At 37.9% G+C, this 13,092-nt stretch overlaps 1 protein-coding gene across 1 annotated transcript in view; it reads right to left on the bottom strand.

Moving 5' to 3' along the window:
• l(2)k01209 (lethal (2) k01209) overlaps positions 1–13,092 on the bottom strand; it is a 46,039-nt gene that overhangs the window by 16,736 nt on the left and 16,211 nt on the right. The window contains exons 4-6 of the mRNA XM_065225938.1: positions 3,136–3,459; positions 2,988–3,077; positions 2,536–2,841 (exon numbers count right to left, since the gene is read on the bottom strand). Coding sequence (XP_065082010.1) covers positions 2,536–2,841; positions 2,988–3,077; positions 3,136–3,459 — 720 coding nt within the window. The remainder of the gene's footprint in view (positions 1–2,535; positions 2,842–2,987; positions 3,078–3,135; positions 3,460–13,092) is intronic.

Below are 13,092 nucleotides of genomic sequence, written 5' to 3'. Positions count from 1 at the left end.
TAAATATCCCTCTTAACGAATGACGAATGAGAAAAAATTAGATTTATGATTATGTGAAATTATTGACAGAAAAAAATTTGAAGCGCGGAGGGGCTGACAAAATCGGGTCATTACTGTATTTAAAATAAATAAATTTATTCTTATGGTTGTTTGATTATTAATTGCTATTATTACCTGCTTAGAGTTGGCTCTTTTAAAATACTGTGTAGAATTTACCTCATTACTCCTCAGCTCTATCGATTTGCGTTCCTGCGTGGTTTTTGTGATAGAACCACGCTCAGCATATTATCCTGTAGTACGACTTGGGCATGCACCATGCAAGTAACTCATCTCTCGTCAAAATGATGGGATATGGGGTGATGGTGAAGGGATATAGAAAACGAATAAAAGAACAGAGCGAAAGGTATTAGTATTGGTTACATTAACCACCCCCCTCCGGGGGGGCCCCTCACACACACACACACACAACGAAAAAGAAACATAAATGCACAGACAAACAGAAATAACACATTTAATATTTCTCTCCACAAAACATAGTCCCTAAAACACTACCGCCATCTGTTGAGTATCATGTGATGGATAGTACGCTGAACAGATGGTGCTAGTGTGCATACGTCAAACGCAAGGGAACCGACCGTGCGCGCCACAGGGGGCGGCACCACCAACCAAAAACACTCAAATTGACCGTCAAATGCGTATTCGATGAACAACCTGCGAGTGTTATGTCTGTTTGTCTGTGATAGATGGGTTATTAGGAAAGTACAACTACATTATAACTATTAGTGCAATGGATGAACGTTAGTTTCGGGGTCATGTTAGTGTTAGAGTTTTGTTAGTATTGACCCGTATTCAGCCCTGTCGGCCCACGAACACTAGTCGCAGGCAGTTGTTGTTAGGACATGCAACACTGTCACTGCTACTATGTTAGAGGTATGACCCGTCAAGTTTTGAAGTGCAAAAAAAAACTGTTAGAACTTTCTTATAAATTAACTTCACACTCAAAGCAAACTATTTACCTTAGCATTACAAAAGCGAATTTAAAATTACTATTTTATTTTATGCTAATATTAAAATTATGATAAAACTACAATTTACGGCTCCGTGAAATTAACTCGCATGAACCTTTCAAATCAATGAACTGGAGAAAAACTACAATTTCAACAAATTGCAAAAAAAAAATCAAAGCGACACTAGACAAATCATCATCAAGCCCCTCATCCTTGGACAGGGGGTAATCACGCTTACCACTTATCGGTATCAAAAGTTTTAAAAAAATAGGTATTTAATGGTATTTACTGTTTTAATTTATTAAAAAAAACCGTTTTTCAAGGCGAAATATAAACTTTTGGACTAGAACGGAAAATTTACTTTCCAAGAGAAGTCGAAAAAATTTTCGGAGAATATTTGAATTAGCTTCTGAAGTAAGCACAACATCTTCCAGAGAAAGAAGAAAGAAGCTCTTCTGGAGGAAGTTTGAAGAACGTTCAAAGAAAGTCGGATAAACATCCTGGGAACTTCCAAGACAATATTAGGTGATTTCTGGGGAAACTTTGAAGAAATTTTCGAAAAAAAATCAGACGACGCATCCAGAGGGTTTTAGAAACCGGAAAAAAATTCAGGGGAAGCTTGAAGAAGCTCAGAAAAACCTTCCAATACAAGTCAGTAAAAACCATCGAAGGAAGCTAATGGAGAAACTTCCAGAGAAAGACGAAAGAAACTTCTGAGAGAAATCTATAGATTCTTCCGGTTGAAGTTTAAAGGAACTTCTTGGAGAATGCGGAAGAAACTTCATAAGGTAGTCTGTATGAAACTTCTGTAGAAGGTCAGCACCTTCTTCCAGCAAATGCCAGAGGGTTTACGGGACAGTCGATAGAAACTTCTAGGAAAAGTTGGGAAAAGAACTCCGGAAGCAAGAAAGATATTTCCAGTGGAAATCGGAAGAATCTTCTAGGGAAAGTAAGCACAATATTCCGGGGGAAGTTGGAAAAAAAACTGACAGGAAATGACGGAAGAACCTTTCCAGCGAAACCAGAAGCTTCCGAGGGATGTCGAAATAACTTTCTGGGAGGAATCACAAAATAACTTCCAAGCCAAAATAAAATAAATAAAAAGTTAAAAAATTTGACCTATTTGGTGACTGGCTAAAAATATTTCCCGATTTTCAGAAAATATCAGGATAAGCCATCAGCTGTTTCTCGATTCCTGGGTAGCCATCAGTATAACTGGCAACGCCCTGCCTTAATAAACGGGTACCATACACTAACGATATCATAGATGGTACGACCATACGGCCATACCATAAAGTTGGGATGATATCCCGAATTGGTGGTTAGGCGCTTTTTATGGTTATTTTTAAGCGAGTGCATCTTAGCGTGTAGATAAAAACATGAATGTAAATTGATTTGAATTTGAAACAGCAAAAAAAAACATCAGCTAAATGTCAAGTCCATGTTGGGCTAAAGTTGGGTCAATGTCGACCCAATTTAATGGACAATGTCGATTTTTCCTAAAATTATGACTGAAAATACACCTTACCTCCGGTTCGCCCGTTAGTTGATTAGTCTGAATAAGAATTTTTCCAATTCTTATATGTTTGCAAACATCACTGACGGCCTGCTCCATTGTTTCTCCAGCACGAAGGATAGACACACCGCAGATTTTCTGACAAGCCATACGTTTTCCCTCATATGGAACGCCTTGTGGAGTTTCCACCTCTACATCCTTAAATGGCAGCAGACTGAGAGCGTATTCCAACACTAATCTGATCAAGCGTTTTGAGTAAAATATAAATTCATCTCGAGGTGTGCTGGCATTGCGAATAAATGTGTGAAGACCTTTCACCTAGAAATGCAAATCAAAAACTAAGTAATTAATCATATTTCAAGCGCATGCTCAATACTGTTATAAATCGTATGAACGTTACTCATAACATACATATGAATTATAATAGCATTGATTTTGCAATGGAAAGTGAATAAATTTCCTACTTGTGGAGTCATAGATAGAAGTTTCAGAGAATCTGGCATCGGTTGACCGATGTATGAATGTGCCAGTGCTTCTCGTAGTTTGAACCCTCGCTAAAATGAAGTAAAGAAAAACCTTAGTTCATACACAATAAACACAAACTAATGTTACCAATTGGAGCTGTGTGTGGACGTGTTGAACGATTAGTTGAATAGCCACAACGTTGCTAGAACCGCGTGGAACGATTATATCGGCGTGTGCCATTGTCGGAGCTATGTAATTACTGTATGCTGGTTTCACCATTGTTGAATATTGCTTTAATACACCCACTAAGTCTCGACCGCGTTGTTGAATATCACGCTTCAGGCGTCTTGCAAGACGAACGTCGGAATCCGTATCGACAAAGATTTTCATGTCCAACATCTTGAGAATCTCTGGATTGTGAAACGTGAGGATGCCCTCGAAAATAATCACATTGGCACCGTACATGGTTTTCTGAAAAATAAGGATGACAAATTATATCTAATTAAAGGTTGTGTGTAAATAACGTTGAATTGTAACTGGGAAGAGGGTTTGTCGAAGTTGTGACTAGAAATACTCAGAAGAAGAGATTAGCGGAGAGATTTGTTAGGACCGGGGGTAGATTACAGACGGTATAGTAAACACAGACCGGCGGATAAAAATTCAGTAAAATTGGCAGCACGGTTATTTTTACATTATTTTTCCTATTGTCTAGCAACACTTGCAAATGCTTACACATAGAATGACTCGTATTCAGTGCAGCAAACTGTTATGTAAACAAGCTTTAATTTTGGTTTGAAAATGAAGTTTTTATATCGAGGGGGCGACACATCTAAAATTTAGATGCTCAATAAATCTCACACTAGCGAATAAATTTTCAAAAAATCTTCTTTCATTTCTCGCATTCTGCATCGCGCATCATCTTTTTGCAGGAAATCTTCAAAATCGTGATAAATCTCCTTTCTATCTACTCAGTGTACGCACAGCTAGCCACAGCAAAACACAATATTTCCTGCATCGTAGATAGAGTCGTCTCCCTCGGTTTATATAAAGGATGCATGAATAATTCCCACTATTGCATAAAAAATGTTGGGTTTTCCCGATTCCCCGCGAAGAATGGCATTCTGAAACAATGAAAACTGTTTTGCGGACTGCCGGAAGATTTTCGAATAGTCGGAAGTAACCGACTTTGTAGCGTAAGTAAACTTATTTTTCACAAGTGAAGACTTAACAACAAAGCTTTTCAAACCGATTTTAGTTGCACTTTGGCGAGGAGCATGTATATTTGGACTGTGGAGGAAAAATCAGAAATGTTTCCGGGGCGATTCCCTGCTACTCAGATGTCCACCAAATTTCTCATCTAAAACGCACTGATCGTAGTATGGAGGATAACGTTGATGATATTGAGAACATACATCCAAGCCCACAAACCTCGACAGTATCAAGTATGCAGTATCAAGTATGCAGTATCAAGATATTGAATATCTTGACGAAATTTTCCTACAGCCGGATGAACATGACGGTGAAAATAGTGCCGATTTTGTTTATTATTCTCAATCCGTTAATGATACAAGTATGCAATCAAATCTTACGGAGAATCTTGAATGTAACCAATTTGTCTGAAACAAAACCCAGAGTCAACAGTGTCAAAAATAAAGTTCTGTGAGATCAAATAGTGATTATTTTGTGTGTTAGATCAATGTGAATCTATTGCGTACTTCACGTCTAACTGGACAAATGATCGCATTTTAACTTATTAAAAAGTGTGATAAAAGTGCTCGTTTACGTCTCATGTTATTGGTGTCTTCGGTGCGCTTATTTCTTGCATTATAAAGAATAAATGCACCCAAGACACCAAGAAGATTAAACGTTTTTTTATCATTAAAAACATAATAACGGAAAACCATGTTCGGGATTACAATACTCTCCACACATTATTCGTTTGTCCGTTTGGCTCAACATTTTGACAGTTCGTTTGGCTCCGCTAGATTCGTATCCGCCGGTCTGTGTTTACTATACCGTCTGTAGGGTAGATCTCAAAGTTTGTTTCGAGAGAAGCCAATTATCAAATGGATCAGGGGGCTGTCCGTCAGCAAACCACGTGGACTTTTAGGATTTTAGGCTCTCGCGCGGGGGGCATGGAAAATAATTCATGTTTTTATCTTTTTTTTTTTTGACGATAGTGTCTCCCAGGGATGGATCGCTCTGTTGGGACTTTTCATTAGTTTTTAATATACAGGGTGGCAAGTGAATTTCTGATTTTAAATTCCTGGTTTTTTCCCGGGTTTCCTGGTATCTTCTACAGTCGTACCTAGATATACAGCAACGTTACGTTATATCGAGTTACGATATATCGAAGCAAAAAATTTTTTTTTTTTAAATCGGAACTTGTTTATTGTAATGGAAATTTTTTTCTAGTCATCTAACAGGTTTACAAAACCTTTCTTGTATAATTTCCCCCAATTTTATTAGATAAGTTCCCAAAGCTTACATGAAAGATATGATAGGTAGATATAATTCCACGAACCCCTCATGTTGTCTGTCAAACTTTCATAGCGAAACATATTGTAGTACTAGAATTTCGACTGAACTAAAGAATTTGACCAATTTTAAATTTACTCTTTTGCAAAAAAAAAATGGATGGCCTGGACAAGGGCCCTTTGGTTTATAGCGAATTTGTTTTTGATTCAGTTCCAACCTGGATCGGGAATCAAGATTGGGTCTGCTTGTTGTCTATTAAACGACAGTGTGATAGTTTGTTTTTGTAACGTGCTCGGGTTGAGGTTTGCACTGACAATAAACTGGGGTTCGCACGGGTTGGAACTGGTTCCCCCTGGATAATAAACAAATTCGCTATTAGTTACACTTAAGTGTAGAAGGCTGATAATACGAGCAACGGGAGGTCTTTTGAGATAATGATGACACACTTAGAGTGGATTACACAAAGGTTCGTATTCTTCTGGTAGTGGTGGGTTCGATCTTTGTCGTGGTTGTGGAATTCTGAGATCTTAAGGCACTTTCTTCACAGCTACGGTGAGCTGGTTTGATGTTTTTCGTCATTACGATAAGGCGCTTGATGACGTTGGCCCATAGTGATGTGTCTCACGATCAGCAACTGCACATTGGCGGTGTGGCTTCTTCACTACTTCTCTGGCTATAGCGGTCTTGTAGGCAACCTGGGTGCAAGCTACTTGCGGGAGCCTATCCCCGCATATCGTTCGATATGAACACGTCCGAAGTTCGAAAGGAAATGCGGCTTCGGCTTGTTTCGTTTGGTAACAACTATGTGATGTCTTTGTTAGGAAAGGCACCTTGTGGTCTAAGCAAATATATGGGAAATTTTGATGCCACAAATTTTAGATAAAATTTCTTAGTTGTTTAACTATTTTCACTATTCGTACTATATGCCACAAAACTGCTGGATTAAGCCCCCGTCGAATGGCAAATTGCATGACATATTTCACAATAATGCTTTGGAGAAATATGCGTTTGAAAACCCCCCAGTATAGTAATGAAAGACGTAGTCTTTCGTCAAGAAACTATAAATTGAGGAAATTAAGTATCGAATTTGAAATTTTAGGATTATTTATTTGATCAACAAGTTTTCATGGTTTTCCTTGAGCAAAAAGAGTAATTTCTCAATTTTATGTATTCACCAATTTGTCAACAACTTTTGAACGCATCTCACGCAATGTATACTGGCTATTTAGCGGTCAACCATTCTCCTCTGTGTATCTGATGACCACATCAAAACCGTTTAATGCTGCCTCATCGGATACGATTGAGTTGTAGTCACTCTCGTCACAAGTCATAGATTGTAATGTACCATCCAGCGTTGGTCGCGTAGAATCGTCTCCGGCATAGAAATTGTCCACATCTTGACTAGGGTTCAGGACGCTTGCGATGATTTCATCATCCTCCGTTGCGTATTAAGCATCTTCCTCGTCAATAACCTCTGACAATGTAATCTTCTCCGCAATATCCAGCAATTGTTGTCTAACAACAGATAGTGGTACATCATCCTTATCTTCAATTTCTCCAGGCTTGTAGAGCATGTTCCATGATTTGCGAATCGCTTCTGCAGGAACTTGCTCCCATGGATGAGCAACCCAAAAGATGGCTTCCTTGATGTTAATCTTCTTCACACATTCGCCGAAATCTCCTCCACGAGCCTGAATTTCTCGCATCATTTGATTTTTGGATTTCCCAATTATCATCAGAGGAAGCTTTAACGTACCATCCATATTACTGCATGGCATGAATGTAACCCTTTCCTTGATTATTTTGCACCCGGGTGCAGAATTTGCATCTTTGTCAACGTAGGTTTAAAAAACAACCCACTTTCGTAAGAATTGGAAATCTGACACGGAGATTTTTATTCCACATTTCTGCTACGAAATTGGCTGTGTATTGATCAATAACTGCCACATTACTGGATAATTTTTCCCCACTTAGTTTCAGTAGGCGAATACCGTATCTTTTTATGAACTTTGCAATGTAACCGCGGCTTCCGAAGTCTCCTTCTCCAACAATTTGGTTGAAAAACTTCTTTCTCTGCATTTGAAGCGTCTCTTGACTTACCGGAATATGCAGCTGTCGTTTCTGGAGAAACCAGATGTATAGAGCTTCATCCACCTTTGGTTGTTGAGCTTGTTTGAAGCGCTTGCGGTTAACTGTAAATGGTCATTAATGATAGTTCAACTTGGATTTACTCTATGTACATATGTACTACACAGAAAAAAAAAGTTGTTGAATATTACATCCAAACTGCTGCAACCAGGTCAATCCATCGGTTGTGTAATATAACGTTGTACGATGTACATCGATTTTGCGACCAAAAATTACATCCATTGATGTAATATTGTATCTGCTTTTTGCTATTACATCATTATTTCATACATCAACTTGAATTACATTGATCGATATTACATTTTTTTTTTGCTGTGTATGTATTGTGTGTCTTACCAAGAGTTCCTTGCTGTTCCCCGAATTTCGTGAGAATTTTGTTCTTGGCATATTTTATGCTGTAAATGGTAAAAGCAGACCCAATTCTCCATTTTCGAGCTCTTGTATTATCTTTACCTTTTCAGTTAACAATAAACACGCACGTTTTTTCATTTGCGCTTCTTTGCGCGGTGAACGAACCATTTTTATTTTATTTTCGAAGACTTTTCTTCCTGGTACGTATCCGTAGCAATAGATAACCAACAATATTCAAAATGTCAGACAGAACAGTGTGTGCAGAATTTTTGGAGATTTACAAATTCTTATTTACAGTGCTACCTAGAGGTAACTATGGTGCTACTGAAAAACATGAAATACATACACGATATTTGAAAACTTCCCAAATTTGGGTACAATTCACCCTGATCGCTCAAAACTGAACCTACCCAAAAATGGGTAAACTGTGTTGGAAGTGACAAGTTAACAAATGAACTACGTCGGTCGAATTCATGCCAATGTTTTCCATTTGTCAACTTGTCACTCCCAACACAGTTTACCCATTTTTGGGTAGGTTCAGTTTTGACTGATCAGGGTAGATTCTACCCAAATTTGGGTAATTTTGAAATAGCGATTACTGAAATGATAAAAATATGAGAGAGAGGAGACAGCTTTGCTATCGCTCACGCAAACGTCATCGAGATCCAGTCATGAACTATCACTGCAAACTACACGGTAACCAGTGTAAACACATAAATGAGTAAAAAAAATACACATTTTTTATATTTATATGCAGCTGTCAAAAAATGTGTAAATTTGGAAATCCTAAAATGTGTAAAAAAAATACACATTTTAAGAATGTAGTGCCAGTCAAAAAATGTGTATTTTTATACTCATTAATGGGTAAAAAAAAACTTCAAGCTTTGCTGCATCCTGCTTTGTTGACGCACGCCATTTGCTAAATTTGTGCGCAGCGATGGACATGCTAGAGGGTAGGTGATTTATACTTTTTCCATAGCTTTTAGTTTTAGTTTAGTTTATATACTTCATATACTGATTTTTGTTATTCTTCCCTTGATTTGTTTTCCGTCCTGAGCACCAATGCTACCGACGCCAGGGAGGAAGCTCCCATACCTGGGCCTATAGGCCGAACGTTAGAAATGGGGCTATCATCCTTTTGAAAACCACTTTTTTCGTGCGGACCCAAGCTTGCCTTCGCAAACCAACAGCACGATTGGACAGGGGAGAAAAAAAGAAGAAGAAAAAGAAAACAAACCATCCGTCATTGAGCTGGCTCCTCTCTCTCGGATAAAAATGATGTTTATTCAACCCAGCGTTATATGAAAAATTTAATAATACTATGTATAAAATAATTTAAAATGGATTTCTAAGGTTAATAATCGATTTGCTGCACTTGTGCTTGTAATCTAAAATTAAACGTGTTTCAAGTACTTTTGATTTTGACCTACATTTATTATATCTTAGTTCGACCCAGGTGACACCTTCAAGCGACTAAAATGCTTCACTTTGAAGTTAGTTTCCTAGCTGATTTTTAAATTATATAGGGTATAAGCTCTAATTACGCTCACACGCTTCCACTATGTCGCACCACAAAAATACGTATGGGTATGTCACAATAGAAGCACGCCAGTTTGAGATTCAGTTTGACCAAGGCCCAATACCGTTCAATAGGGCGGAGTTCTGGGCTGTTGGGAGGGTTGTGGTTTTTGGGTACCACAGCCACGTTGTTCGCATTTTTTTTTTTTCATTTGCCTTTTTCCCATAGTGGCAGCTCGCCAAGTCCGGCCAGAACAGCACAGGTCTATTATGTTGCTTTAGGAATGGTAGTAGCCGCTTTTCCAGGCACTTCTGGACATAGATCTCTTGATTGATGGTTCCCGTAGTTATGAAAATGCCACTTTTTAGACCACACGTGCATATGACCAGCCAGACGAGATATTTTTTCGTGAACTTCGATAGTTTGATGGTTTTGAAAATTTCAGCCACCTTCCTTTTACCTGATGCGGTATAAAACTTCTGTCCCGGAAGCTGCTTGAAATCCGCCTTCACATAAGTTTCGTCGTCCATGACGACACAGTCGAACTTTGTGAGCAGATTCGTATACAGTTTTCGTGACCGCTACTTTTCCGACGTGTTTTGTTTGTAATCTCGATTCGCCACCTTCACCTTCTTAAACGTCGACAACCCGGCTCGTTTCTCGGCCCGCTGTACAGTAGTATGGAAATCAAATGCAAATCAAAATGAAGCACATATAAAAATAGTAACAATACCTTGTACACTAGACCTGTTCATTTTAACAGAAATCTTCGGGATGCACCGGGTCAACCGTGATTACTTTTCATCATGTTAATTTGAACTACTATGCACATTTTCAGCAAAATCGGTGATGAGTGAGGTACTTCATGTAAATTTTATGTTTTTAATGTAATTTACGGCTTATAATATTCGTATCTCGAGACTGACACAACGAAAACTGCTGTAACAACTTTCATAGTAAAGCTTAATGTGTTATCTACCAACTTTGTCACCAAAGTCAAAATGAATAGTCAACCAAAGTGATTTAATTGAAGTTTGACTTAGTTGCATACTCGAATCTCTCGAAAAGTGAAGAATTTTAAAGTATTTGTTCTACGAACTTTTCACCTATACGATATAAAAATTTGTAGTCTACGGCATAATATTCCTTATACTGTTCTAGAAATAACATTCAAACATAGTTTTCGTGTAGATTCCATAGATAGAGAGATAAAAATCAGACAAGAGGCAGTTATAGCTAAAATTCACAAGACAACAGAGCCAATAAAAGTTTCAATTAGATTGACAGGACATAGTTGCATCATAGAGGTAACTCTAAGACCAGAAGGTCTCGAAGAAACACGCTTAACTTTTTGGCTCAGCTCAGCAATTTATAAAATAACGAACGTTTTGGATGGCTCGAGTGACACTTGCCTTTGATAAACAAAAACATGTCTACTGAGGATTCATATTTCTAAAAATCAAGACCAACAATTGAAATGGCCTTGACTTCATTTTGTAAACAAACTTTGTAAAGCCATTTTCCCGCGAACCGAAACCTTCATTCGCAAACCTAAACCACAAACGGGTAGAGGTGAATTTTCCCTACCTGTTCACCTGGTTTCAACAACGCTTGGGCGTGACTGATGCGAGTCTGTGAACACTGAGTATTCAATAGCCGTATGAAATTTGTCATTCTTCAATAATGGAACTGCTGCTTCTACAACACAAACATCTTCTGTACAATTAGTAAACATAAGATCCAAATAGGAATTGAGCTGGTTACGAACATGGTTAATTTGATGAAGTCCTAAGTGGATGCTTTTATCAAAGATGAATTGCAAAGTGTCGTTTTCACCTACAATTGGTCACAGCAGATAATCATTATCACTATCCTGTATAAAATTAACAGTACAGTATTCTGGTTAAAATCTCCATAAATATGTATTTTGGTTCTTGGATCTTCTCTTTGAAGTTTCAGTTCTGCAATAGTGAAAAACTTTTCGTAAGCTGTTTTTTTTTGGAAAAGTGTGGAGGAAAGTAGACAGAAGCGAAAAGATGTTCTTCACCGTTTATTAAAATTTTAACCCACACATCTTCAAATTCTTTTTGTCTTTCACTAGCAATTTGTTCAGCTTGAAATGTAGCATTCATAGCAATAAGTACACCACCACCTGATTTTTATCTGTTAATGATAAATCGCGGTCACATCGAAAAACACTAAATTTACTACCAAAGACCTCTTCGCTATTAATACTATCAGACCAACTAGTTTCTTTTCCAATTATTATATCATATGTGCATCCGCTTATTTTATTTTGAATTTCATTTATTTTATACGCTACGCATACGGTTAAAATTTTGGCAATAGACTGTAGTTTCACTTAAAAAAGAGCTACTTGATGAACTAGCGACATGGTCACTTACGTCGTGCTGGTCAGGGGGTGAAGTTGCTGCATACTGTCCGAAATCCCTCAAGTTATGTGAGATGCCATGATCCTCGGGTGTCATATTCTACCTCAGGTGAGTGCGTCAGTTGTGCGCCGAAACCACACATGTCTACATGTGAACGGCTGGCACGATGTAGAGGAAGAATACCCCGGAGCCATACCATGTGAATTCGGAAGACCACCCGAAAAAAAAATTACAGTGAAGTTTTCAGTGGAAACAATGCTCTAACATTAATATTTATTGTCGACAATAAAAATGATTGTTATAATGTTGTACCCTTCCGAAAACGGCAAAACTGCTACCTAGCTGTACAATGAATGTACATAATAAAATGTTGTTACAATGATTTTCATTGTATTTTTATTTATTTTATTGTTAACATGATTCGATGACGAACAATAATGAACAACTCTACTACAATAAAAATTGTTGTTACATTAAATATTGGTGTGTTTTCATTGTGGGTTACTTCACGAACAATAAAAATAAATCTGATTGAAGCATGCAGACTATGAGAGGGTCAGCAACACTGCCAATGTAATCAAGAAGCTGCTCGTATGGCTCTTGCTTTGACAGTTCGTTTGGCACTATTCGTTGCCAAGTCAATTGAACGCCTACGACCAGATCGGTTTAAGTTGAACTCAACTCTCCTGCCTCATCTAAATCCCGCTTAATGCAGACCTTTTCCGTGTAGTCAATAATCATACAATAATAATAAAAAAATCCACCACTTGAAGATGTCAGGAAATAACTCTCAGGTGGAAGCATATTTCATGGGCGATTCACTCCAGTTGAATGCATTAACTTATCAACGACGCTCAACCACCAAGGAGACGTGACCTAGAGAGATCGAGTGCAGGGGAGTTGGCCTCCATTTCTGACAAGTTGCGGATCGAATCTCAATCCATAACCAGTAAAAAAAAGGACTCACCCGTAACAGACATACCACCCCCTTCCCTTCCCGGGGCGATGTTTTAGTTTTTCGATTTATTTTTAAAGTCGATAAAGTAGATCTGTCAAGCCAACACATACACTCTAAAGTACACTGTTATTTTTTTTAATCAATAAATTCGTCAACCAACAGTAAAATAGCAATAATATATAATGTTATTGAAAAAAAAATTATATGGGGAAATCACGAAAATTTCATTGTTAAGATACTTAACAACCCCCCTTTTT

The sequence above is a fragment of the Ochlerotatus camptorhynchus genome, unplaced genomic scaffold, assembly GCF_037179485.1.
Source record: "Ochlerotatus camptorhynchus isolate MF236.1 unplaced genomic scaffold, CSIRO-AGI_Acam_v1.1 ptg000241l, whole genome shotgun sequence".
Lineage (NCBI taxonomy): Eukaryota > Metazoa > Arthropoda > Insecta > Diptera > Culicidae > Ochlerotatus > Ochlerotatus camptorhynchus.
The sequence above is the reverse complement of the archived record's forward strand: the minus strand, read 5'-3'. Positions and strand labels throughout refer to the sequence as shown.